Consider the following 26,656-nt stretch of genomic DNA (forward strand, 5'->3'; position numbering starts at 1 on the left):
CACGGTTAGCTTGTTTATTTATTTATTTGTTGATTAGCGAACTTGTTAGGCTACAAAGATGCTAGTGTTAATTAGCATTGTATTAATGCAGTGAAGGAGAACTGTTTTGACAGAGCATGACAGATGACCTCAGATATCACTCGCTCACTGTTAGCACTGCAGATAATAAGTGATACTGTACAGGAAGCAGCAGAGTAGTTTCTGGATTGTTATCTTGTCCAAATGATCATGAAATAGGCAGTAGACAGCACTCTCAGGTTCTTCAGTGTTCTTGTGCAGGAGGATGTGTGGAAGTTTCTGGACTCGGGTCAGGGATGGAGGTCAGCGTGGAGTTGGAGCTACAGCTCGACATCAGGCCTGAATCGGAATCTGAAGCTGCCATTTCTTCAAACTTCTGTATCACGGCCCTCACTGATCCAAACGCAACGTCCCGCCTCCACCGCCCTCGCCCCGCCCCTTCAGGTCCACGATAGGCAGAGTTGCGGCTAAGAAAGACATGGTTGGGTGGAGGCAGGCCCGGGCGGAGCTTCAGCCTTCCCTGGCCCAGCTGGAATGCGGGGGAAAGAGGAGGAGTGAAGACGGATGGGATCGTGGCAAGAAGTTCTTCTGTTAATGGGTTGTGGAATGTGAGGGAAGCCCCACCCACATTTAAGAACACGCCCACTGTTTTAAGATGTGGCGGTACTGAGGGGAGGAGCTCGCGCCTGCCATCGAACACAGCATGGAATCCAGAGCCATGCCTCTCAAACCACCACGCCTCCCCACCAGCCAATGAGCTCACACCTGCAGGAGAGAGGGGGCGTGGCTAACATGAGTACACGCTTCTAATTGGACAATAGAGTACAGTAGCAAAGGCAACTAAACAAACATTAATACATTTTGTATTTCTTATGCTGTGTTGCTTTGCATATTAATTTAAGAAGTAAATTAGCAGCAAAACACTTTTTCATCACTTTAACAAATGTCACATCTGTAAAAAAAAAAAAAAAATTCACACCTATAATTGCAGACAGAATTTATGAAGTATTTAATAACATTAAACAAATTCTAATTTGTCTTTGTCTTTGCTAATGTTCTTAATATGTTGGAGCTTTCCCTAACATGTACAGTATACCTCAAATATTTAGAGTACTGTATATACACTATACCTCAAATATTTATTTTAATTAATTAATTAATAATTACAATATTTATTTTTATATTTATAACATTTGCATTACCATTGAAATTGTTGTCAATGTTTTAACCTACATGTGAATTTGTTGTTCAATTATTTTTGGCTAATTTGGGTTTTTATCTTATCTCTGATATACAGTATCTATCACCACATACAGAAACGTAGTTAGTGTTTAGAAATAGAATGAAATGCCTCATATCGGCTAAACAAAAATAAAATATAGAAATAAAAAAATGTGTAAAATTCAAATTAAAAAATGTAAAATAAATAATTAAAAATGAAAATTTAATTATATTAAATGAAATATTTTTAAAATATGCATTAAATGAACCAGAGTTAAACACTGCAGGGCAAGTAATAACGGATCAGTAGAGCTTCTTACTGTTTCTCCGTTTTTCTCTCTGTTTCTCTGAATTACTCTCTGTTTTTTGTGTTTCACTCTGTTTCTGTTTCTCTCTTTTTCTCTCTGTTTCTCGCCGTTTCTCACTGTTTCTCTCCATTTCTCTCTGTTCTTTGCTGTTTCACTCTGTTTCTCTTCAAGTGATGTTTCTGTTTCTCTTCACGTGATGTTGCCTCTTTTTCTCTGTTCCTTGCTCTTTCTCTCTGTTTTTCACAGTTTCTTGCTGTTTGTCTCTGTTTCTCTTTGTTTCTCACTGTTTCTCTCTATTTTTCATTGTTTCTTTCTGTTTCTGTTTGTTTCCCTCTATTTTTCATGTTTCTCTCTGTTTCTTGCACTTTCTCTTTGCTTTTCATTGTTTCTCTCTGTTTCTGCTTGTTTCTCTCTATTTTTCATTATTTCTCTGTTTCTCTTTGTTTCTCTCTGTTTCTTGCTGTTTCTCTTTGTCTCTATGTGGTTCTTGCTGTTTTTTGTTGTTTCTCTTGGTTTCTTGCTGTTTCTTATTTTTCTCTATTTCTCACTGTTTCTTGCTGCACAGGTTTCAGGACATTTTTATGATCATTTGAAAACTGATCTCTCTCTCTTTCAAGGTTCAAGGTTCTACTCTGTATAGGAACCTGCCAGGCATTTAAACTAGAGCTATAGTGGTACTTGTACAGGGTTCTCCAGGGTTCCCTATTTGTAGCAGTAGCACTTGACCAATCACTGTAAGACGTTAGACAGTAAGACGTTAGACAGTAACCTGTTCTCAGCTTCTACTTAGAACACTTTCCGATCAGGAAACACTGTTGTTGAGCTCTACATAGAACTTTTTTTTAGAAAGGTTCACTCAGGGGAACCACAAAGAACCCTCAAGAGTTAATACATAGTCTATTAGAAAAAAGAGCTCTGAGTGGATGGAAGAGAACAGACCTCACTCCTGACCTCACTGACCTCACGCAACTGAGTTTAATTCCAGACCTAATCCCACATGCCTGCTAACAGAGTTCAGTTTATACAACATTAATAAACACAGCCACTGGGTGGCGGTAAAGCTCTGACTGAGTTTATTACAGTGACAGCTTAATCACTGAAATGTTCTGATCTCGAACACAGTAACGTATTAATGGCATGCTTGATATTGGGCTAGTTTTAGAAGAGGGTTTTGTAAGTAAGCAGAATTTTTGGGTGAAACTGGCAGTCTCACGTCATGTGATGTTGCTGTGTAACTTTACTTTTAAACATGCAGGAATTTTAATGCAGTGCCATGTTATTAGACAAAACTACTGATACTGCTATCAGGTAATAGCACTGATGGTTAAAGGATCACAGTGCACTTTAATAACAATAATAATCTGATCAATTTAAAGGTAATTGTTTCACTAATGTAAACGGCAAATATATATATATATATATATATATATATATATATATATATATATATATATATATATATTTGTGCAATAAACATGCACATAAAGCACACAAGTACAGATTTACTGTACAGAATTTAGCCCATGACAGCTGATCACATCACATAATGGAAGCATTCTCCCAAAAAATACAAACAGAAAGTAAGACACCCATTTTTTCTTTTCTGCAAAAATTGTTTAAACATATTTATATATATATACATACATATATAAACAATACATTAAACAGTAATTAATTAATTTAAACAAAATGTTTAATGGTTCCCCTAAAAAAACACAGCCATGTTAGGAAAGTAAAGTGTTGGAAAGTAAAGTAAACGTTTTCTCAGAGAACCTTTAACCTATCAGGGAGAGTTCCAGGTGGAACCTTTTTAGGAAGCTAAGAGCTCTTAATTATCCAAAGAATCATTTAAGAGCCCTTCTTTCTAACAGTGTGTGTATTAACTGGACGTGTGTGTGTGTAACAAACTCCAGATTATTGCTCTTTATTTTCTTCTTAATATCTAGATTTAACACTAAAATTTATTTTTTATACAGTTTGGCCCAATACTCTGAGCCGATTATTAAGCATTGGATTTTGAGCTTTTTATTTTTCATTTTAACATACTTTAGTCTTGAACAATTTGCATATTTTGTGTTATTTATTATTTTTAACAACAGATTTCCAATAATAGACTCATACTTTTACACCTTAATATATTTACTTTTTATTAGCTATATAAAATATATGAATAATTATATAAATAATGATATAAATGATTCTATAAATGGTTATTAAGCTTTATAGATTTTACAGATTTCATATATAATACAATTTAAATGTTTTACATAAACATCACAAATCATTTGTAACAGCTTTCCAGCTACTTGAAAAAATTGTAATCAATAGAGTAATATTTTATATTCAGTTTTAAAACAGTTTTTTAAAAATTGTTTAATGCTGGCGTATTTTTTTCCTTACCGATGCGGTAGAGGGCGCTGTTGCACACATCGACCTCCCAGTAGTACTGTCCTCTGAGGATCTCCACATCAGCACACACCTGAGGGAGAGACGCACAGAGGTCACGACCCTCAGCCTGAGGGCCAGAGTCCCTGAAGGTGACCGTGAGGGCGGAGTTAGTGAGCTGGAGGGGTGGGGCTATGAAGGAGGAGTCTAGAGTAAAGAGTAGACCTGAGGAGGTCAGAGGTCAAAGGTCAGAGAGGAGGAATGTTAGAGATGGCTGATTACATATAAGCCTTGGAGTACAGACACAGGGAACACTCAGAGTGTAAACATTTAACATTAAAAGAGGAAACATTTCTAGGATTTCTAGAGAAAATGAATAAAAGTTCTCATGAATGATAAGTTTGAAGCTGTGACACACACACAACAACTGATTTTATTTAATTATTTTAATTTTTTTCCTGGTCAAAATCTTTATTTTCAGATATGTTTGGAATCACATTATAATTTTTAACCAAGTTATTCATTTTTATTATTATATATTTATATTTATTTATTATGATTAATAAATTTTATTATTAAACATATTAAATATATAGATTGATTTAAATTTTGAATTTTAAAAGTAACACACATATTTGAAATGCAACACTAACATTTTGTTAAGTTTTAGATTATTTCTGCTTTGATTATTTGAGGGTTTATTAAATTTTTTTTTCTTTTATAATTGGGTGGAATTATTTAAATGGAGAGTTGAACAATCATTTAAAGATAAAATTCAAGACACAATTACAAAATGATCTGGAATGATTTTTTAACAACATCAGCAACAAATCCAACCTTAACACATCAATTATGAAGAAATACTATGCTTTTATAAATGATATTTATATAGAGATTTATCTAGATATTTTTTACCTAAAAAAAATTCCAAGGTCAAACTAGGTCAATAATTCAATATATTTTAAATGACATAACAGAAAAAGAAGAATTTGATTGTTTGTTTGTTTGTTTGTTTGTTGGTTGGTTGAGTGATTGGTCAGAGAATGCTGTTTATAGATCATTCTTTACCTGAGACGGAACGTTCCATCTCCTCCTCGGACAGATCCACGTCGCCTCCTACAGGTGAAACAAAACAAACACACAGAAGATTCAATCACTTACACACAGGTTCTCTGGCTGTCCCACTGGGGAAGCTTTTAAGTAGAACTCTACACCTGAGTAACTGACTATCAGAAAGAGCTCCACTTAAACAATATAGAACCCTATAACTGTCTCCCTGTCAGAGATGGTTCCACGTTCAGCACTGTTAGTTATTACACGGACCATTGAAGAATGTAGAGTTATAGAAAAGAGTGTTTCCCTAAAAGAAAGAGTTCCAAGTAGAACACTTTTTTTTTGGAACGCTTAAAGAACCACTTTTTTCTAAGAATGTATCAAGTAGCAAGAAGGTAAATGTTAAACTCTTGACAGGTTCTAGATATTAAGAAGAAAATAATGAGCATTAATGTGGAGATGGTACCTCACACTTACCCAGTTACTACACACACCCTTAGAGCAAAAGTGTTCTTCAAGGGTTCTTTAAGGGTTCAAGGTTCAAGGTTCTACTCTGTATAGGAACCTGCCAGGCATTTAAACTAGAGCTATAGTGGTACTTGTACAGGGTTCTCCAGGGTTCCCTATTTGTAGCAGTAGCACTTGACCAATCACTGTAAGACGTTAGACAGTAAGACGTTAGACAGTAACCTGTTCTCAGGTTCTACTTAGAACACTTTCCGATCAGGAAACACTGTTGTTGAGCTCTACATAGAACTTTTTTTTAGAAAGGTTCACTCAGGGGAACCACAAAGAACCCTCAAGAGTTAATACATAGTCTATTAGAAAAAAGAGCTCTTTAAGGGTTCTTTGGACAATCTCACCTGGTTTCTGTGCAGTTTTTTTCTTGACCCCCTCCTCATTCTCATCCTCCTCCTGTGCACCACATTCCGAGTGAAAGGTCACTGTAGGGTCAAGGGGAAGGCATGCAGTAGCAGTCGACCAATCAGAACAGGGCAATTCAACGCCATGGCAACAGCGCGGGCAGAAGACAGCACAGATCGTACAAGACGCCTGTGCTGCAGTTCTTAGTGCAGACTTGCGTTTATCTAATCTCGCCTTCTCTGTTAAGCACTGCCCACATAGAGTGTGTGCGCAGGGTAGGAGGAGGGGTATGTCAAAAGCCCGCCCACATAATGGGCACAAGGAGGAAGTGATATCTTCTTCTTTCTCTTCTTCATGGTCCTGTGACTGGTGTGATGCGTTGGCTGTTTTGCGGCGAGGACGTCGTCCTTTCATTAGTGTGGTACTGAACACACACACGTTATATGTTTTTATGTAAACAAGTCTAACGTGATGTTAGACAGATTAGACAGTAAGACATTAGACAGTGAGACGTTAGACAGTAAGACGTTACACAGTAAGACTTTAAACAGTAACGTTAGACTGTAAGACGTTAGACAGTAAGACGTTACACAGTAAGGCTTTAAACAGTAAGACGTTACACAGTAAGGCTTTAAACAGTAAGACGTTAGACTGTAAGACATTAGACAGTAAGACGTTAGACTATAAGACATTAGACAGTAAGACATTAGACAGTAAGATGTTAGACTGTAAGACGTTAGACAGTAAGACATTAGATTGTAAGTCGTTGGACTGTAAGACATTAGACAGTAAGACATTAGACAGTAAGATGTTAGACTGTAAGATGTTAGACAGTAAGACATTAGATTGTAAGGCTTTAGACAGTAAGGCTTTAAAGTGTAAGACGTTAGACTGTAAGACATTAGACAGTAAGACGTTACACAGTAAGACGTTACACAGTAAGATGTTAGACTGTAAGACATTAGATTGTAAGACGTTAGACTGTAAGACATTAGAGAGTAAGACATTAGAGAGTAAGATGTTAGATTGTAAGACGTTAGACTATAAGAAGTTAGACTGTATGACGTTAGACTGTAACGCTTTAGTCAGTAAGATGTTAGACTGTAAGACATTAGACAGTAAGACGTTACACAGTAAGATGTTAGACTGTAAGATGTTAGACTGCAAGACGTTAGACAGTAAGACTTTAGACTGTAAGACGTTACACAGTAAGACGTTACACAGTAAGACGTTAGACTGTAAGACTTTAGACTGTAAGACTTTAGACTGTAAGACGTTAGACAGTAAGACGTTAGACTGTAAGACGTTACACAGTAAGACGTTACACAGTAAGACGTTAGACTGTAAGACATTAGACAGTAAGACGTTACACAGTAAGACGTTACACAGTAAGACGTTAGACTGTAAGACATTAGATTGTAACGCTTTAGTCAGTAAGATGTTAGACTGTAAGACATTAGACAGTAAGACGTTAGACTGTAAGACGTTACACAGTAAGACGTTACACAGTAAGACGTTAGACTGTAAGACATTAGACAGTAAGACGTTACACAGTAAGACGTTACACAGTAAGACGTTAGACTGTATGACGTTAGACTGTAACGCTTTAGTCAGTAAGATGTTAGACTGTAAGACATTAGACAGTAAGACGTTACACAGTAAGATGTTAGACTGTAAGATGTTAGACTGTAAGACGTTAGACAGTAAGATGTTAGACTGCAAGACGTTAGACAGTAAGACGTTAGACTGTAAGACGTTAGACAGTAAGACGTTACACAGTAAGACGTTACACAGTAAGACGTTACACAGTAAGACGTTAGACTGTAAGACTTTAGACAGTAAGACGTTAGACAGTAAGACGTTAGACTGTATGACGTTAGACTGTAAGACGTTAGACTGTAAGACGTTAGACAGTAAGACGTTAGACAGTAAGACGTTAGACTGTAAGACGTTAGACAGTAAGACGTTAGACTGTATGACGTTAGACTGTAAGACGTTAGACAGTAAGACGTTACACAGTAAGACGTTAGACTGTAAGACTTTAGACAGTAAGACGTTAGACAGTAAGACGTTAGACTGTAAGACTTTAGACAGTAAGACGTTAGACAGTAAGACGTTAGACTGTAAGACTTTAGACAGTAAGACGTTAGACAGTAAGATGTTAGACTGTATGACGTTAGACTGTAAGACGTTACACAGTAAGACCTGAGACTGTAAGACGTTAGACAGTAAGACGTTACACATTAAGACGTTACACAGTAAGACGTTAGACTGTAAGACTTTAGACAGTAAGACGTTAGACTGTATGACGTTAGACTGTAAGACGTTACACAGTAAGACGTTAGTCAGTAAGGCGTTACACATTAAGACGTTAGACTGTAAGACGTTAGACTGTAAGACGTTAGACAGTAAGACGTTACACAGTAAGACGTTACACAGTAAGACGTTAGACTGTAAGACTTTAGACAGTAAGACGTTAGACAGTAAGACGTTAGACTGTATGACGTTAGACTGTAAGACGTTACACAGTAAGACGTTAGACTGTATGACGTTAGACTGTAAGACGTTACACAGTAAGACGTTAGACTGTAAGACGTTAGACTGTAAGACGTTAGACAGTAAGACGTTAGACTGTATGACGTTAGACTGTAAGACGTTAGACAGTAAGACGTTACACAGTAAGACGTTAGACTGTAAGACTTTAGACAGTAAGACGTTAGACAGTAAGACGTTAGACTGTAAGACTTTAGACAGTAAGACGTTAGACAGTAAGACGTTAGACTGTAAGACTTTAGACAGTAAGACGTTAGACAGTAAGATGTTAGACTGTATGACGTTAGACTGTAAGACGTTACACAGTAAGACCTGAGACTGTAAGACGTTACACATTAAGACGTTACACAGTAAGACGTTAGACTGTAAGACTTTAGACAGTAAGACGTTAGACTGTATGACGTTAGACTGTAAGACGTTACACAGTAAGACGTTAGACTGTATGACGTTAGACTGTAAGACGTTAGACTGTAAGACGTTAGACAGTAAGGCGTTACACATTAAGACGTTAGACTGTAAGATGTTAGACTGTAAGATGTTAGATTGTAAGACGTTAGACAGGCAGACGTTAGACAGTAAGACGTTAGACTGTAAGACGTTAGACTGTAAGACATTAGACTGTAAGATGTTAGACAGTAAGACATTAGATTGTAAGGTGTTAATGTTCAGTGATGTCAATGATCACTGCAGTAGATTAATCGTGAGTCTGATGTTTCCGTGTGTTAAAGAGGAGTACTCACACAGACACACTGCAATCACTCCCTCCATTTCCTCCACTCCTCTCCTCCCTCTACGCCCACATGCCTCCTGTTCTCCTCCTGTTTAGATAAATCCATATGACGCAGAAAGAAATTATGCAGAAAAAGAGGGGAAAGAGAGATAAATAAAGAGAGAGATACAGAGAGAAACCGGGAGAGAGAGAGGACGAGCAGAGAAAGCTTTCGTAAGCCACTCAAAGCTTGAGGTTGCCATGGTGACTGTGGGCCTCTTTTAAAGCGTCCAGCACAGGGAGGGGGAGAGGGAGATAGAAAAGAAAGAGAAAGAGACAGAGAGAAAGAGAGAGGGTCACTCACACAGAGACTGTAAACCTAGCCGTAAAACAAATAAATGAAATATTCTACCTATCTGCAACTAAAGCAAGAGTGTGTAAAACGAATTAAAAATAATAAACAAAAGTGAAAAGGAATGTGAATCTGCAAGAATGCAATTCAGACAGTTATCTAATCAAAAACACAAACAACCACAAAGCACTGAACTCAGACAAAAGCACTGTGAAGAATTATAAACAAATCATTCATATGAAAAAAGAACAGCACTACAATCAGACTTTAAGAGAAACTGAAGAGTCTGTTAATTTGGATCAGTTCATCCATAAAACCAGCCACATCCCAGCAATGTGGATTGAATCACTTTTTAAATCTCCCCAATCAATCTTTAAAAAAAGATCTATGAAAAAAATAAACTAGAAAAATTAGAAACAATCATTAAAAAAATCAGAACCCACTTGACTACTAAAATAAAAAGGAAGAATTGGCTGATGCACTCAAGAACCTCAAAGACAGAGAAGCATGTGGCACTGACAGTATCAGGGCAGAAATGCTAAATGCAGCACAGAGCCGCAGAGCACCTTATTAAAACTGTTCCACCTGGTTCTCCAAGCTGCCTGCTTTCCTCACCTCTGGAACCGGGAAAGAGAGAGATACAGAAAGATAGAGAGAGAAAGAGAGACCGAAAGACTGAGAGACAGAGAGAGAGACACACACAGAGAGAGTGAGACAGAAAGAATGACAGAGAAAGAGAGACAGAGAGAGACAAAAGGTCAAACACACACCCAAACACACACCCAAACACCCCCAAATCCAGACTGAATACATCTGAAACACATTTAAAGAACATGTACACTGTACAGCAGAAAAATTAAATTAAATCCCAAACCAAACTAAACGCATACTCATCAATAAATGGACGAACCCAATTAGCTGAATATCTAAAGAACAAGAACCTGAAAGAAAGACAAATTCTGACTACATACAGAGTGAGTGATCACAATTTAGAAATTGAAAAAGGAAGACACACTAAAACCTATAAATCCAAAGACTCTGTAAACATTATGACCTACAGGAAGTAGAAAGATGCATTTTACTCTAATCTGTCCAAAATATTACCAGAGACAGGAACACTACCATAAATTTTCAGCCATCATCCCAAACTTCTCCTCTCTAAGCACTGAGCAGAAACTGAGCTGTGTTTTAAGTGAACATGAAGGAAGTGTGTGGCTGGCAGCTACATTCATATTCACTCTTCATGATATCTTCAGGATATCTTTTTCATTTCCTTTATTTGTTATTGTTTGTCTATATAACTTTTATATTAGTTTGCTTTGGCATCATTGTTAAAACAGTCATGCCAACAAAGCACACGGTGACCTTGAACTCTACTTTTCATGTTCAGGAAAAAGGAAGAGAAAATTACTACTAATGTTTTTGTTCATTATGCATTGACTTCTGGTACAAATTTAAAGGGAAAAAAAAATCCAACAACCAGCAAAATCTGCACTGACCAAAGCAGCAAAGAAAGACACAAAGAAAATAAATACAAAGCAAAACAAGTCACTGGAAACAGGACAAGAAAGCAGACAACAAGGAAGACAACACAAGACAAGATATAAAATTATGTATACACACAAGAAAGGGAATTAATTAACACACACAGTCAAACTGTAGGACAGAAACCTTACCGGATAATAGGAGAAGCAATACAAGTGTCTGCTTCTGACATCAAAGTTAAGGTGGAAAAATCACCCCACCTAAAGAGTTGTTTCCTAAATATCTTATTATAAGAAAATCACCATATATATAATATTTTATGAATATGTGTTGATTACATACAGGAGCAGGGTGAAAAAATAAAGAATAACCTCATGTTTCAGACCAACTGCACCAGCACCTGGAAAGAAGCTCTGTGTTCCTCTCATCCCTCTGTTAGAAAGAGAGGAATATGCAGTGGCTGCCAGCTTGTCATCCACAGTGAAGAACTGGACAACACTGTGCTAACCATTAACATCTATAAAAACGGCAAAGTCCTAATTCAAGGCAATGCTGAAAACTACAACAGTTTGAGAACAATTTTAACAACCTGAAGACCAAAGTCAATGAGAAGACCAAAGTTAATGCCATCACAAGAATTTAACCAAACAGCTCCTGAGCCTTGCTCAGGAGCTGCTCCAGCCCCAGAGTTCCCTCAACACACTCTGGAAAGCTTAGCCATGCTGGAGATGCAGATCATGCATTAAACACAGTTTATCCTGGCTTCATGATGACAAGTTCGAACATCTAGTAAATGAAGTTAGACAGTGCAGGAGCAGCAATACCATGACCATAAAAATGAAGACAATCAGGCTCTCAGAGCTCAAATCACTCTAATCAAAGACGAAGCCACTCTCAAAGAAAATGCCTTAAAACTGGAAGTTCAACAACTCAGGGATGAGATTGGACACCTCAAAAAATCACCAGTCAACAACACAGATACCTCAACACCACACATAACAAAAACACAGACAAAACCACAAGAAACACAAACCATTTCCTCAGTGGAAGAACAGAGCTCCTCCCAAAACCAACTCCACCCTGATGAACAAATCTCCACAGAGGAAACAGCCATAGTCCAAGAACAAGCCACAACACACACTGAGCCACCAGCACAGGAACAGAGCCAACATGACCAGCGTGTGACAAAGACACAACCGTCTCACCCCACAGAAACAAAATAGTCATGGTCATGGACTCTAATGGCAAATATATCAAACCAAATAAACTATTTCCCAGTCAAGATCTGTGAATGCTCAAATGCAGTAAGAGAGGCCATGCACTAGAGCTTCTACAGAAAGACAGCCTGAGGAATACGAAACGCATCACAGTGCACACTGGAACCAACGAGCTGCATTCCCTTTGCCAGAAAACAGTCGGGGAAATCTGCAGCGTACATGAGCGAGTGTCCAGACTATTCCCAATCTGCCCAGAAACAACGTAGCATGTGCTGTTATACACCAAATCAACAGGGAGATCACAAAAGGCTGCGCCAAATTCCCCAACATACATCCATCTCTCTCTGGCACCTGTATGATGAACTACACCTTAACCAGGAAAGAGTGAGAGTGTTTGTCAAAGCTCTCAAAGACATGGCCCTAGGAAGAAACATACACATCCACCCCCATCTGGCCAACAGGAGACACCAACAAATGGAACCCACTGCTGAGATCCACAGACTAGCCCAACACCGCCAACTGTCAAGACCATCACATCCTCCGACACTACGCAGACTGGACATCAGCACAACAACACACCCATCCCTGATCTATGCACAAGCTGTACAGAAACCCCACCCTACACCACACCACCAAGTTAGTGCTGCTCCACCCACCACCACCATGCCCATATTACCAGAACTGGGAGAGATAGCACGCCTTCTCACCATGCTATACGACAATCCACTCACACAGGTCTGCTGACTTAGGGCTAGTACATCTCAAAGAACTATATTCATAAATATTAAACTACTAATTAAATCAAATTTTATATTTTTTATAATTTATGGTATAATTACTATTACCTGGGAATGGAAATGTAGAGCTTGGGATAGCAATGAATAATTATAATAGTTAACTTTACTGTTGTTACTGTTAAATTGTATTGTACTCTCCTATGTTCATTGTGATATTTTTATACCTTTGCTTTTATTTACATACTTCATTTAAGATCCATTATCTTCACACTTAACAGTCTAAATGACCTCTTTTATAATAAGCTCCTGGAACAGGGTCTGTGTTCCTCATCCTTTGGAAACAAGAGCACAAATGCTGACTTTGTCCAGGGCCTATAGACATCGCCATATTCCAGGAAACCTGGAACCATGCTTCCATGCCGACACACTGTCCAGCTCAGTACAGAGAGATCATACTGTCTACCATAAAGAAACCCAACATTAAAAACAAACATCAGGAGGTATTATCATATCGTATCGGGAAAAGTTTAAAAACAGCATCACACCAATCAAAACAGGAGAATCACACATGACTCTAAAACAAGTTTTACCCTCAACAGTATACCTGTGTGCAGTTTACATCCCACCACATTAATCTCCCTATTTAATGAGGACATTTTTCCCACCCTGAATGCAGAGATCTCTCAGTTTCAGACACAGGGAAACATTTTACTATATGGAGATCTAAACACTACAATCAGTCAAGAAATCGATCTGATTCCCACAAAGTGAGATAAACACATTTTTCAAAACATGACAATATACCATCAGGAAACCACAAAGCAAACCAAAGAAACAGTTGTGACAAAATAGTTAACAAGAATGGAAGAAAGTTGTTAGAGCTCTGTAAAAGTCTTGGTTTATTTATAGTAAACAGGCGAACCATAGGGGACTCTCTCGACAGATTCACATACTGCTCGAGGTCAGGATGTAGTGTAGTGGACTAGAGCATCACAGACTTAAACCCAAACCTCATTAATGCATTCACAGTGAAACCACAAACCCCGCTATCAGACCACTGTCAAAAGTACTGTACCTGAAACAGTCACAGGGAAACACAGCACAACCTCCCCATGACATAATACCGCTAAAAACCTACATTAAACATGGATAATAACATTATTAAAAACGTTAGACCATTTCCTATCTATTAACTTTGACAACACTCGCATTGGAATGAGTTTAGCCATAAAAATTTTTTAACCACATATTTACAACATTATTAAAAATCTCTAACATTAAACTGAACAGAAAAATTCCAACCAGAAACAAAACAAAAGCCAAACAGGAATGGTTTTATGAAGAGTGTGAGATCTCAAGACAACAGCTAAGAAAAATCTTGAGTAAAAAACATAAAGACCCCAGAAACACACAATATAGACTGCAGTACATGACAACCTTAAAGACATATAAACAACTTATACGAAACAAGAAAGAACAACATATGAACACCAAAATAGAATACAAATAAACAAAATAGAAGACAAATTTAACAAAACTCCTTTCGGAAAATGTACAAAAACCTGGACGAATCAACCAAACAAATAGCTATACAAAATTGAACAAAAAAATTACTTCACAGAAAAATTACTTCACAGATCTATTCAAACCTGCCAACCCTGAACAATCAAAAATTAAGAAAACATTCAGCGAAATGAAAACTGCCATTAAAACACAGCAGAATCCCTGACATTACAAAATTTCACTTTCTGAGGTAAAGAAACATGTAAAGACCCTCAGATTAAACAAATCAAATGGACCAGATAACATCAGCAATGAAATGATTAAATATAGTAATGACAAAATGCAAGAAGCTCTAACCAAATTATTCAACCTTATTCTAGACACCAGCAGTTTCCCTAAAATCTGTAACTAAGGCTTCATCATGCCTATTCTTAAAAACGGTGACAAATTTGAACCCTGAATCTACAGAGGCATTTGTGTTAGCAGCAGTTTAGGTAAAGTCTGACTATACACATTCTCACATTCGTCCAAAAACATAACACCCTAAATAAAAACCAGATTGGCTTTTTACCCAAACACCGCACCACAGACCAGATCTATACTCTACATCCCCTCATAAATACTACCATCAAAAACAAAAAGGGCAAAATCTTTGCTTGCTTTGTAGACTTTCAGAAGGCATTTGACTCAGTCTGGCATGAAGGACTGATGTTCAAACTCCTCTGGTCTGGTATCGAAGGGAAAGTCTATGATATCATTAAATCAATGTACCAGGGAAATGAGAGTGTTGTAAAAATTGGACAGAAAAGTACCAAATTCTTTAAACAAGAGTGTGGGGTGAGACAGGGGTGCTGTTTAAGTCCGACTCTGTTCAACATTTTTATCAATGAATTAGCTACAATGCTGGAGATCTCCACAGCCCCAGGTCTCACCCTCCAAGATACTACTCTAGGCAGATGATTTAGTCCTGCTGTCTCCCACACCAGAGGGTCTACAGCAGAACCTTTCCATCCTAGATGAGTACTACCGTAAATTGGCTCAGTGAACCAGAGCAAATCCAGCATCATGGTGTTCCAGAACAGAGTGAACAAGAAACACACACTTCACATTGGGTAACACATATCTTCAACAGAAAACATCATAAACTTTCTTCAGTGTAACCCTCAGTAGAACAGGGAGCTTTAACCTGGCCATACAGACACTCGCAGATAAAACATGCTATGTCTTCTATGCAATAAAATCCAAATTCCACAAAACACCAGTACCCATTCAAATGTGGCTAAAACTGTACACTTTAGTAATCACACCAATTCTTCTACATGTAAGTGAACTATGGAGTCGATTAATCAGTGACAAAAACAGGGACAACAATCCTGCTGAAAAATTCAAAACTGAATTCTGTAAAACTCTACTGAAAACTCACCACAACTCAATAGAGGATTTTCTACCTCCATTTAAAAATAAAAAAGAGAGCAGCAAAATTCTAGCTCCACCTAAACCACTCTGGCCCCAACCCTCTAAAGAACAGAGCACTCTTTACTAGCCACCTGTAACTCATCCCCTGTGCCATATAGCAACATAATTCTCCAACCTGAGCCAAAGCCCAACAAAGATACTCAACACTTGCCCAAACACGTACCTATATTCAAACACACACTCAACCACACATTCATACTCAAACACACACTCAAACAAACACCCAACCACACATTTATACACAAACATGCATACAAACACACTTAAACACACATTCATACGCAAACACACACCCAAACACACACACTGTGACAGCGGGCCTGCAGCCTCCGCACTGAAACACTGCACACTCCTTGCGCAACTGCCGTCCAGGGTGCTGAATAGACAGCACCACTTCAGCACCCCCATTGTTGTGGATAGAACAAGAACATATGGCTGCAAGACGAGGCGGCAAAATCACACACGGCTGGCCTCCAATCATTGTGGCGGCAGCTCTTCACCCTCTTGGTGAAACCTGGAGAGCATAAAAGGGTGCAGCAGACACAGTAAGGTGAACTAGTTTAATCTACATGTCCATGCTGATCCCTTTCTCTCGCTCTAGTGCAGAGACAGAATACCGCGACAAAGCTAGCCTACTATGCGCTCTGGCTGGAAGAAGCAGCCAATTATGAAATCCTGAAAGGCAAGGTAATGGCACACAATGGGTTGTCTCCCACAAACATGCTAGAGGCCCTGTAATGTGCCCTTGCCACCTTGGCAATCAGGGAACCGCTCTGGCGGGTGGCCGCTGCTAGTGGGCTTGATACCCTAGCTGCTGGTCCCCTGCTTCTTGGAAGAAACTGGCCTGCGTTCCCCACAACATCCAGCATCCCGCTAAAGCTACAGGGCCCAGACAACATCGGAGAAGACATCGGGGTCTGGCCAGCCTACCTGGCATAAAAGGACGATGACGAGGTGGGGGCAGAAGGTGAGTCACACACACACTAACCCGGTCTCGTCTGTGTTTCACCAGGTGACTCGCAAGGGCAACTTCAGGCGCGAACAAAAGGAAGACAACCACCTGAGACACTGTTGGGGACAGATGCGGCCGATTGAGGGGGTGAACCAAGGTCCAGATCAAAGACTACCCGCCTCCTATTTTCTTGTCCAAGGGGGTCTTCTTTACTACCGTATGGAGTGGCGTGGCCAGGTCTGTGACCTCCTAGTGGTCCCCTGAGAGAAGACCCAGCTACTGATGCACCTGGCCCACTCACATCCATTGGGCAGTTATCTGGGGGCCCGCAATACCCTGGAAAATCAGAAGGACCATTTTCTATGGCCAGGCATGGATGCCGAAATCCAGAACTTCTGCCAGCAGTGGCCCCAGTGTCAATGAGTTGCACCCAAGAAGCCCGTGCCCTCCCCCTCATCCCACTCCCCATCATCGGTGTCCCTTTTGAGAGAGTAGGCATGGACCTCATAGGGCCGCTTCCGAAATCCACCCAGGGCCATGAGTACATCTTCGTTATCGTTGACTAGACTACCAGATACCCTGAGGCTGTCCCTCTTTGGAAAGCCACCTCTCAGAACATTGCCAAAGAATTTGTGTTCCTCTTTAGCTGTGTGGGGATCCCAAAGGACCTCTTGACTGACTGTTACGTGCCAGCAAGGCACGTACTGTTTGTTTTTTTTCTTCCTCTTTGTTTTCTCTCTCCTCCTCTCCCTGATTTGCTCATAGGTGGCACCTCAGTCAGTGACTGGACCACTGACACATGGTACTCCACCACTTGGCACTGTGAGCTCTGAGTATAAAGGCACCATCGAGGAAGACACACAAAAGAGGAGATTTTGGGAGTCATTGTTCAATGTTGTAGCCTTGCTTTGTTACTAGCAAAAATATTGCTAGTCCGTTTTGTTTTCCCCTCCAGTGCACTGTGTGGACAGGTAGTTCTGGGCGTGCCTTTACATATCACAAAAGGAATACTATTCTTTCTAGAGACATTGGTTAGAGGCGTGTACCACCCCCTGTACTTTTGTTCCAGTTAGCTTTGGCTAGGCAGGTTAGGAGTTAGTTTCCTTTTTTTCTATTATTTGGCACCGTCTGTGAGTCCACCTGTGTCGCCTGGTTGGGTATTGTGTATATATTTCTGGCTTATTTTGGTGTTGGTTACGTTTTTTTATATAGTCCTTACACATCTTTACTTGTGCATAGTTTTCTTTTCCCCTGCTACCTTTGTATTGAACCCCTGGATACATACTGTGATATCTACCTGTGACAGTGCACAATAAAATAAGTTTTTTTTTCCTAAACAGGTTTTGTCTGTGTCCCTCGTTTCCCATCAAGTATCACCTCTCTTCCTCATGTTACTGCCTCAACATCAATAGACATAAAAAGGGGCACGTAACACCGACCAAGGGACTTTATTTCCCGTTTAATGTCTTATCTATGTCGGCTGTTGCAGGTGAAACACCTGAGGATGTCCATCTACCACCCCCAAACTGACAGCCTGGTCAAAAGGTTTAATCAGACACTCAAACCTCTACCCTATGTCCTCTTTGCTATGTGGGAAACCCCCCAGGCTTCCAAGGGCTTCACTCCCTTCAAACTCCTTTTTGGAAGATGGCCTCTAGGACTGCTGGATGTGGCCAAAGAGGCATGGAAAGAACAGTCCTCGCCAATCTGCACCCTTGTCAAATATGTCAAGACAAGCAGGAGCAGATGGACTGAGTGGCACCCATTGTCCAACAACATATGGAGGATGCCCAAGCGGAACAGAAGCGGATATACAACTGGCCAGCCCAACCCTGCGAGTACCAATCTGGTGACCGAGTACTCCTCTTGCTCCCGGTTGCCAAATGCAAGTTCATGGCTCGTTGGCAAGGCCCATACACAGTACTCTAATGGGTGATCCTGGTGAATTACCACCTGCAACATCCTGGTAAGCATGCAGACACTCAGACATACCATATCAATCTGTTAAAAAAGTGGATCGAGTCTGCCCCAGTGATGTCCGCCTTTTCCAGTCTCTCCTCAGTCCCCAGGGAGTGTACCTTGGTCCAGAAGAGTACAGCACCAAGAGTTAATGGAGCTAGTGGACCAGTTTGTCAACATCCTCTCCACGACCCCAGGAATGATGCATCTGGTCCAGCACGACATTAAAACCCCACTGGGAGTCGTGGTATGACAGCAGCCCTACTGGGTCCCCGAAGCCTGCTGTGGTGTTATTGAGGAGGAAGTTATCCGGATGCTATGGGGTGGCATCATTGAGGAGTCTGCCAGCCCCTGGTCCAGCCCCATCATGGTGGTCCCTGAAGCCCAACGGGAGTCTCAGGCTTTGCAATGACTTCTGGAAGCTAAATCAGGTCTCAGACTTTGACAGCTACCCCCTCCCCTGAGTGGATGACCTGGTGGAGCAACTGGGGAGAGCTCAGTTCATCTCCAACCTCTTCCTCACCAAAGTCTACTGGCAGGTAGCCCTGGCCGCAGACGCCAAGCCGTAGATTGCATTCAGCACCTCCAGTGGCCAATGGCAGTACCAGGTTCTCCCATTCGGGCTTCATGGAGCGCCCGCGATGTTCCAGTGGCTGATGGACATCATCCTACGACCTGACCAACATTTGACTCCAGCCTACCTGGACAATGTGGTCATCCACTCTGCCAACTGCTCAGACCACCTACCATCTCAGGGAGGTCCTGGGGGAGCTCCAGAAGGCAGGGCTATCCACGAAAATGCCACCTGGGGCTGACCGATGCACAGTACCTGGGGTTCCTCATGGGCCGAGGTATGCTGAAACCGCAGGAGAAGAAAATTGAGTCAGTAAACGTGTACCCTTGCCCCACCACCAAAAAACAGATACGTGCCTTTTTGGGGTTGGCGGGTTATTACAGGAGGTTCATCCCTAACTTCTCCTCTTTTTCTGATTTCACAAACAAAGTCCTACCAGCCCGGGTGCTCTGGACTGATGAACGCTGACGGCCTTTCCCAGTGATACAGTCTATGAGCACCACCTCCACCATCAGTAGGCTCGGAGCTGAGGGGGGTACTCTGATGGCGGGCCTGCAGCCTCCACACTCAAAACACTGCACACTTCTCGTGCAACTGCCGTCCAGGTGCTGAACGGACAGCACCACTTCAGCACCCCCATTGCTGTGGATAGCACGAGAACAAATGGTTGCAATGCGGGGTGGCAAAACTACACACGGCAGGCCTCCAATCATGGCAGCAGCAGCTCCTCACTCTCTTGGAGAAACCTGGAGAGTATAAAAGGGTGCAGCAGACACAGCAAGGTCACCTGGTTTGGTCTACATGTCCATGCTCATCCCTTTCTCTCCCTCTCGTGCAGCGACAGAAGACGCTCCCTACCAGTGACGCGCCAAGTGACTGCACCCCAACGGCCAAAGGAACCCCCAGGGACTTGCCTTGACGCTGCTCACCCCACTTGCCACATCCCAATACAGGGCAGCCACGATGCCTTACCCTTTCACCCTCATCCTGCACCTCTCTCACATTCATCCCACGAAAAAAGCTAAATAAAAGAGCACTTTCTTTCCAATACTTCAGCATGCATACTCAAACACACACCCAAACACGCACCCAAACACACACCAAAACACACACTCATGCTCAAACATACACCCAAAAGCACACCCAAGCACACTCTCATACTCAAACACACACCCAAACAAATCCAGACTGAATACATCTGAAACACATTTAAAGAACATGCACACTGAAGAGTGGAAAAATTAAACTAAATCCCAAACCAAACTAAACATGTACTCAACACTAAACAGACAAATCCAATTAGCTGAATATCTAAAGAACAAGAACCGTAGATTCTGGCAAAATACAGAGTGGGTTATTACAATTTAGAAATTGAAAAAGGAAGACACACTAAAACCTATAAGCCCAAAGAATAAAGTCTCAGCAAACATTGTGACCTACAAGAAGTAGAAACAGAGATGCATTTTACTCTGATCTGTCCTTAGACAGGAATATTACCGTACATTTACAGCCGTCATCCCAAAATTCTCCTCTCTGAGCATTAAGCAGAAACTGAGCTGTGTTTTAGGGGAACATGAAGGAAGTATGGGGCTGGCAGCTACATTCATATTCACTCTTCATGATATAAAAAACAAAAATCACCTCTAATCTACTCCAATCATAATACTATCTATTATATATATATATATATATATATATATATATATATATATATATATTATATGGCTATGTAATTTATATATATATACAATACTGTATATCTTTCTGTAATACATCTGTTAATTTAATTAATGTCTATTCATGTTAATGTTTATTTTATTCATTATTGTTTTTATTTTCCCTTATTTGTTATTGTTTTTTATATAACATTTTATTAATTATTAATTGCTCTGGATAAGGGCGTCTGCCAAATGCCATAAATGTAAATGTAAATGTAAATGTAATTGTTAAAACAGTGCGAATAAAGCACACTGTGAACTTGAGAGAGAGAGAGAGAGAGAGAGAGAGAGAGAGACAGAGGAAGACCTTGGTCTGACCAAAACTGATCGTGCCACAAACTATACATACCTCAGACTGAAATTCAGTGCAAATAGACACCTCAACTTGGCTCTGAATCAACTGAAAGAGAAAGCAAGAAGGGCTTTCTATGCCATTAAAAAATCTATCCAATTTCAAATGCCAATTAGAATCTGGCTCAAAATATTCCAGGCAGTTACAGAACCAACTGCATTATATGGCATTGAAGTTTGGGGTCGTCTCATAAATCATGAATTTAACACCTAACAATGCATACAGGGCAATTAGGCCAATACCCTCTATTAATCCACATTGAGAAAAGCACCATCAAACTTTGGAAACATCTAAAATTGAGTGACCCCATCTCTTATCATTTTAAAGCCTTAAAATCCATGAAATGAACATTGTAAAAAGCCCCCTCACTCAGCTGGTCCTGAGGCTCCACAAACAAACTAATCTGACTAATACGACTAACACAGCTAACAATAATCAGCCTCAGGACACTGACACCCTCATCCACACAATCCAGCCCAACCCAATGATTAATGCACAAAAAGAATATTATCTATCTTATGGGACTGAGACAACACAAAACAAAGTAAACTACAATGCTTTTTGGCTCTAAACGGAGGATATATAACAGCAGAATACCTGAGCACAATCAGAGACAACAAGCTGAGGAAAAATATAAGGTACAGACTCAGCAACCACAGCCTGGCTATAGAGAGAGGCAGATACACACAAAGCAGCCACAGCCCGGCTATAGATAGAGGCAGATAGAGACAGAGCTGGCTGCCCAGAGAGAGCAGGTTATGCCTGTGCTGTAGCCAAGGAGTGTTAGAGACAGAGCTACACTTCTTAACCACCTGTCCTAACTATGACCAATAATTCGCAAACAATTCTATCCCATATTTGAAATTATTTCTCCCAACTTCAAAAAGCTGGAGAATGACACACAACTTCAGTATTTACCTGGAGAAAAAGAGACTCCATTTCACTAGCGGCATGGTACATCGATGCCTGCCACAAAAAAAGAGAAGAGTTGACCAAATAGTGATGCGCTCATGAACACACATACACACACAGACACACAAACTTTTTGTTTTGTCTTGTTTTTTCTTTCCCATATAAATGCTTTGGAAATACATTGTACAATTTGTCATGCCAATAAAGCTCATTTGAATTGAATTGAATTGAATTGAATAGACAGAGAGAGACAGAGAGTGAGAGAGAGAGAGAGAGAGAGACAGAGACAGAGACAGAGACACAGAGAGAGACAGAGAGAGAGACAGAAAGAATGAGCAACAGAAAGAGACAGAGACAGAGAGAGACAGAGACAAAGAGAGAGAGAGAGACAGAGACAGACAGTGATTTATCAGCATTGCAGATATGACATCAAACAGACAAACTTTTGTCAGAGACATGTTTCTACAAAATCTGAGAATTTCAAAGACCATTGCAGAAAGCATGATATATAGCATGAAAGAGACTTGAATGAACACAGTATGTATAGATTTGAAAATATTTCTTGTTTTGTGAATACATTATTAAGAAAAAACTGGCTTTATGTATATGACATGTCTGAAACAGTCACTACTCCGTATATTTGATGTAAACATGATGCATTTTTTTTCCCTACAATTTGACCAGATTAGTTAAACACAGTAAAACATGAGTGAAAGACAGGAGCGAACCTTTCCGTAAAAGTAGTTTTGTTCCTGTGCTCACAGCTTTAATTTCCATGGTAAGGTTCCCATTTGTGGGGAATCGCCCGTTTACTTAAGGACATTTCTCTGTACTTTTTCCAGCCATAGTTTCGGGTCCCCTGAGAAAACTAAAACACAACTGATACAACATAACCAGTCAGGGAAAAAACTGTTCATGCACGCTACATACACACAAAAGGTTTCAAATCCTGCTCACAACTCTGCTCCTAAACATTAACCAGCATTAAGATCAAACACTTTTACAGCTTTCCTGTAAGTGCAATGATTTCAAACAAATAAAGTGCTCTGTGATGTCACCATGTTCACCCTGAGGACATTTCTCTGGGCCACGCCCGTGTTATGCCCTCTCTCACACAACAGGCACAACATGCCTCACTGGTGACGGAGACACCAGACCGGTTCTACTCTGTGAAGGTGGATCTATACAATTTCTATACAATAAGGTGGAAATATACAATTTCTCCATGATGATCTCTTTAAGGTAGAAGCTCAGTCACAGCAGGATGGATTTCACGAGGGACTTAGGTCACTACATACACCCTACATTACCCATAGTGCCACGCCATCTCTCTTAGGAAAGCTTGAATGCTTTCAGTTTCCATTAAATCAAACTGTACGCCTAATGTACTAGCTGTAGATGGACATGGACGAGCATTTAACAGCAAGACAACCATGTGAGCACAAAGTCAAACACATATTAGAGCTAGATCATTAAAGAGAATAGAGAAGAGAAGCAGAACAGAGAGAAAGCGTGAAAGCAGAAGAAAAAACAGGGTGAAAGAGTGTGTATGGGGGGGGGGCTTCTGAAAATTACTTAAAAAAAGATATGGGTCCAAAGTGAATAAGACTGTCTCCACATGTCCATCCCAAACCTGCACAATTCCAAACCCTGCACTGGAAATCAATCTTTAAAAAAAAAAATAGAGTCTTTAATTTGTGATGCTCTTTTTTGTGTCCTGGTTATGTTCAGTTCTATAGTTTATCTGAATGCACACACACACACACACACATCACACACATCACACACACACACACATCACACTCCCACAGGCTGGGAACTAAAACACCTCCCCAAGCCCATCAGACCACACGACACGACCCTGCATGTGATCAAGCGCTCATGTGATGCTGACAAGCCAACAATAACGACCGAGATGTTCATAATTAACATCTTACACCAAGTGCTGCTGAATTCTGCATTCTGATTGGTCAGAAAGTGTTGATCAATTTTCTCTAACAACAGTTTATACTAATGCGCTCATTCTAACATGTTATCATTTCTATAAATATTAATTCACATAAATAGATTTAAAAAATGTGTAATCATTAATGTGGTGAGGTTTTCTGTAAGGAAATGTTTATTTATTTAATATTTATTGAAGGATTCTCCAGTGTCAGAGCTTTGTATCAGTCAGAGAAGCTAACTTTACGTTTTCTGACGTCTTCAGGACAGATGAGGTTACGCTTTGAGGTTTCATGACAAGCTGCGTATTTTTTGTTTTAATAACTGCAAGAGAGAGAAAAAAGAAGTGAAGGAACGACTTAAAGCTGCTATAATGTAAGTGAAAATGTGTGCAACTGCTAAATCAGGTCAAAAAACTGTAGAATATAAAGTCGGCTTTAGTGTGCTGTCGCTTCAGGCCAGGATCAGACTCAGGAACTGGGCGTGGTCTAAAGTCTGAAGGTGGGGAATAATATCTTAATAAATTAGTTAATATTGTTCACATTCATGTGTATATTAAACACACATAGTCATCTATTTTTGAAACTGTGTCCAAATCTAAAGAAGCAAACATGTCTGCTGATCTGCAGTAACAGGGACTTTGTGGACATTTCATTTTTAAACAAACTACACTTTTATTGGATTTTAAAAGGAAAGAAGGAACAAAAGATGATAGATAGATAGATAGATAGATAGATAGATAGATAGATAGATGGGTCACTCTATTAATCCCAGAGGGAAAAAGATGATATCTTAAGCGTGTAGACATGCTCGAGTTGCTGCTTTCAGTTCCAGGAAGTAAACAGTTCCGGGCTATAAATCTATTAATCAAAAACCTAGCGACAGCTCCAAACTACTACAAAAAGGGCGCCTCTGATTGGCTGAGAGAACATCATCACGTGGCTCAGAGGCGCTGGGACGCTCGAGCGCTTGTCACATGATCACGCCGACTCAGAGCCGGATGGTCCGCGGAGAAAAACAAGAGGAACCGAAAAGAAAAAAAAAAACAATCACGGCTAATTTTATCTCTCGGGGTTAGAGTGATAAAGGAAGTGCTAGGCAGTGGCTGACAGCTGAGATCTTTGGGTACTGTTTTGTTTTCTGTGTCGGGCTGCGCGCGCTGCGTGTAAGCAGAATGTAACCCTTGTGAGTGAGAATGGAATTTAAATAACCGAGAAAAAGTTCAACACAAACACCGAAATCACACTGAGTACTAAGCTCTCCGTGAGTGTGCTGTGGAAGTGAGACAGCGCTAGCATGGGTGAACGCACTCCGCTGTTGCATTACCGGCTCTCGGCTAGCGTGCACGAGGGCTCCGGTGAGCACCGGGCGCGCGAGGAGTCGGCGGAGCGCACGGCGGTGAGGCGGAGGTCCGCTCATGGCCAGCCTCAGAAACTCTCCACCTTCTTCGGGGTGGTGATTCCCACTCTGCTCTCCATGTTCAGTGTGGTGGTGTTCTTACGGATCGGTGAGTGTGTGTGTCTGTGTGTGGAAGCCCGCGCGAGAAAAACAACATTCTGTTTTTGCGTATTGTCAGTGTCGTGATGGCTGTAATTGTTTACGACAGTGCGCGTTTTGTTACGGCGCTACGTTATTGATAAGGTTATTGTTACCGTGGTTACCAGCAGCAACTGCGTGCTATTGGACTAAATAATATTTACTAAATATACCGTTTTAATGACTACCCCTTTACTATGAGTACCTAATAATACTACTACAGATAATACACCAACTACAGTAACACTGCTGAAGTCATGAAAAAAACCTATCTATCTATATTATCTATCGATCTATCTATCGATCTATCTGTCAAAAGGTACCAATAGTTCTGCATCTGTCTGTCTGTCTGTCTGTCTATCTATCTATCTATCTAACAAAGGGTACCAATAGTTCTGAATCTCTCTGTCTGTCCGTCTGCTTATCTATCTATCTATCTATCTATCTATCTATCTATCTATCTATCTGTCTATCAATAGGTGCCAATAATTCCGCTTCTGACTGGCTCTCTGTCTGTCAAAGGGTCTATTTCTGCATCACATCTGATTATCTATCTATCTATCTATCTATCTATCTATCTATCTATCGAAGAGTGCCAATAGTTATAATACTACTACAGATAATACACCAACTACAGTAACACTGCTGAAGTCAAGAAAAAGGTCTATCTATCTATCTATCTATCTATCTATCAAAGGGTACCAATAGTTCTGAATCTATCTATCTATCTATCTATCTATCTATCTATCTATCTATCTATCTATCAAAGGGTACCAAGAGTTCTGAGTCTGTCTGTCTGTCTCTATCTATCTATCTATCTATCTATCT

At 40.3% G+C, this 26,656-nt stretch overlaps 2 protein-coding genes across 7 annotated transcripts in view; one reads left to right on the plus strand and one right to left on the minus strand.

Moving 5' to 3' along the window:
• On the minus strand, nt 1–25,755 carry LOC113544596 (uncharacterized). 4 transcript variants are annotated; one of them, XM_026943489.3, is made up of 8 exons: nt 25,619–25,755; nt 22,355–22,402; nt 10,030–10,138; nt 9,143–9,389; nt 5,849–6,273; nt 5,001–5,048; nt 3,948–4,157; nt 1–783 (listed from the first exon to the last, which is right to left on the minus strand). In XM_026943489.3, exons 5-8 carry the CDS (start codon nt 6,261–6,263, stop codon nt 263–265), a joined length of 1,194 nt encoding a protein of 397 aa, XP_026799290.3. In that variant the 5' UTR covers nt 6,264–6,273; nt 9,143–9,389; nt 10,030–10,138; nt 22,355–22,402; nt 25,619–25,755; the 3' UTR covers nt 1–262. The 4 variants fall into 4 exon arrangements, with proteins under 4 accessions (XP_026799290.3, XP_026799291.3, XP_026799289.3 ...); XM_026943490.3 differs by lacking the exon at nt 25,619–25,755 and adding an exon at nt 23,077–25,247 and having other exon boundaries at nt 9,143–9,220; XM_026943488.3 differs by lacking the exon at nt 25,619–25,755 and adding an exon at nt 23,077–25,247.
• The window catches only part of zgc:153039 (uncharacterized protein LOC767698 homolog), a 40,893-nt gene continuing 39,505 nt past the window's right edge, over nt 25,269–26,656 (plus strand). For 2 of the 3 annotated variants that reach the window (XR_008303608.1, XM_053239781.1), the window contains exon 1: nt 25,269–25,799. Coding sequence is in view for 1 of the 3 variants with exons in the window: in XM_053239781.1 (XP_053095756.1) it covers nt 25,589–25,799 (211 nt within the window). In the remaining 2 variants the exon portion in view is untranslated. The remainder of the gene's footprint in view (nt 25,800–26,656) is intronic. The other variant, XM_053239782.1, reaches the window with a different exon arrangement.

The sequence above is a fragment of the Pangasianodon hypophthalmus genome, chromosome 14 (assembly GCF_027358585.1).
Source record: "Pangasianodon hypophthalmus isolate fPanHyp1 chromosome 14, fPanHyp1.pri, whole genome shotgun sequence".
NCBI classification, from domain to species: Eukaryota; Metazoa; Chordata; class Actinopteri; order Siluriformes; family Pangasiidae; genus Pangasianodon; species Pangasianodon hypophthalmus.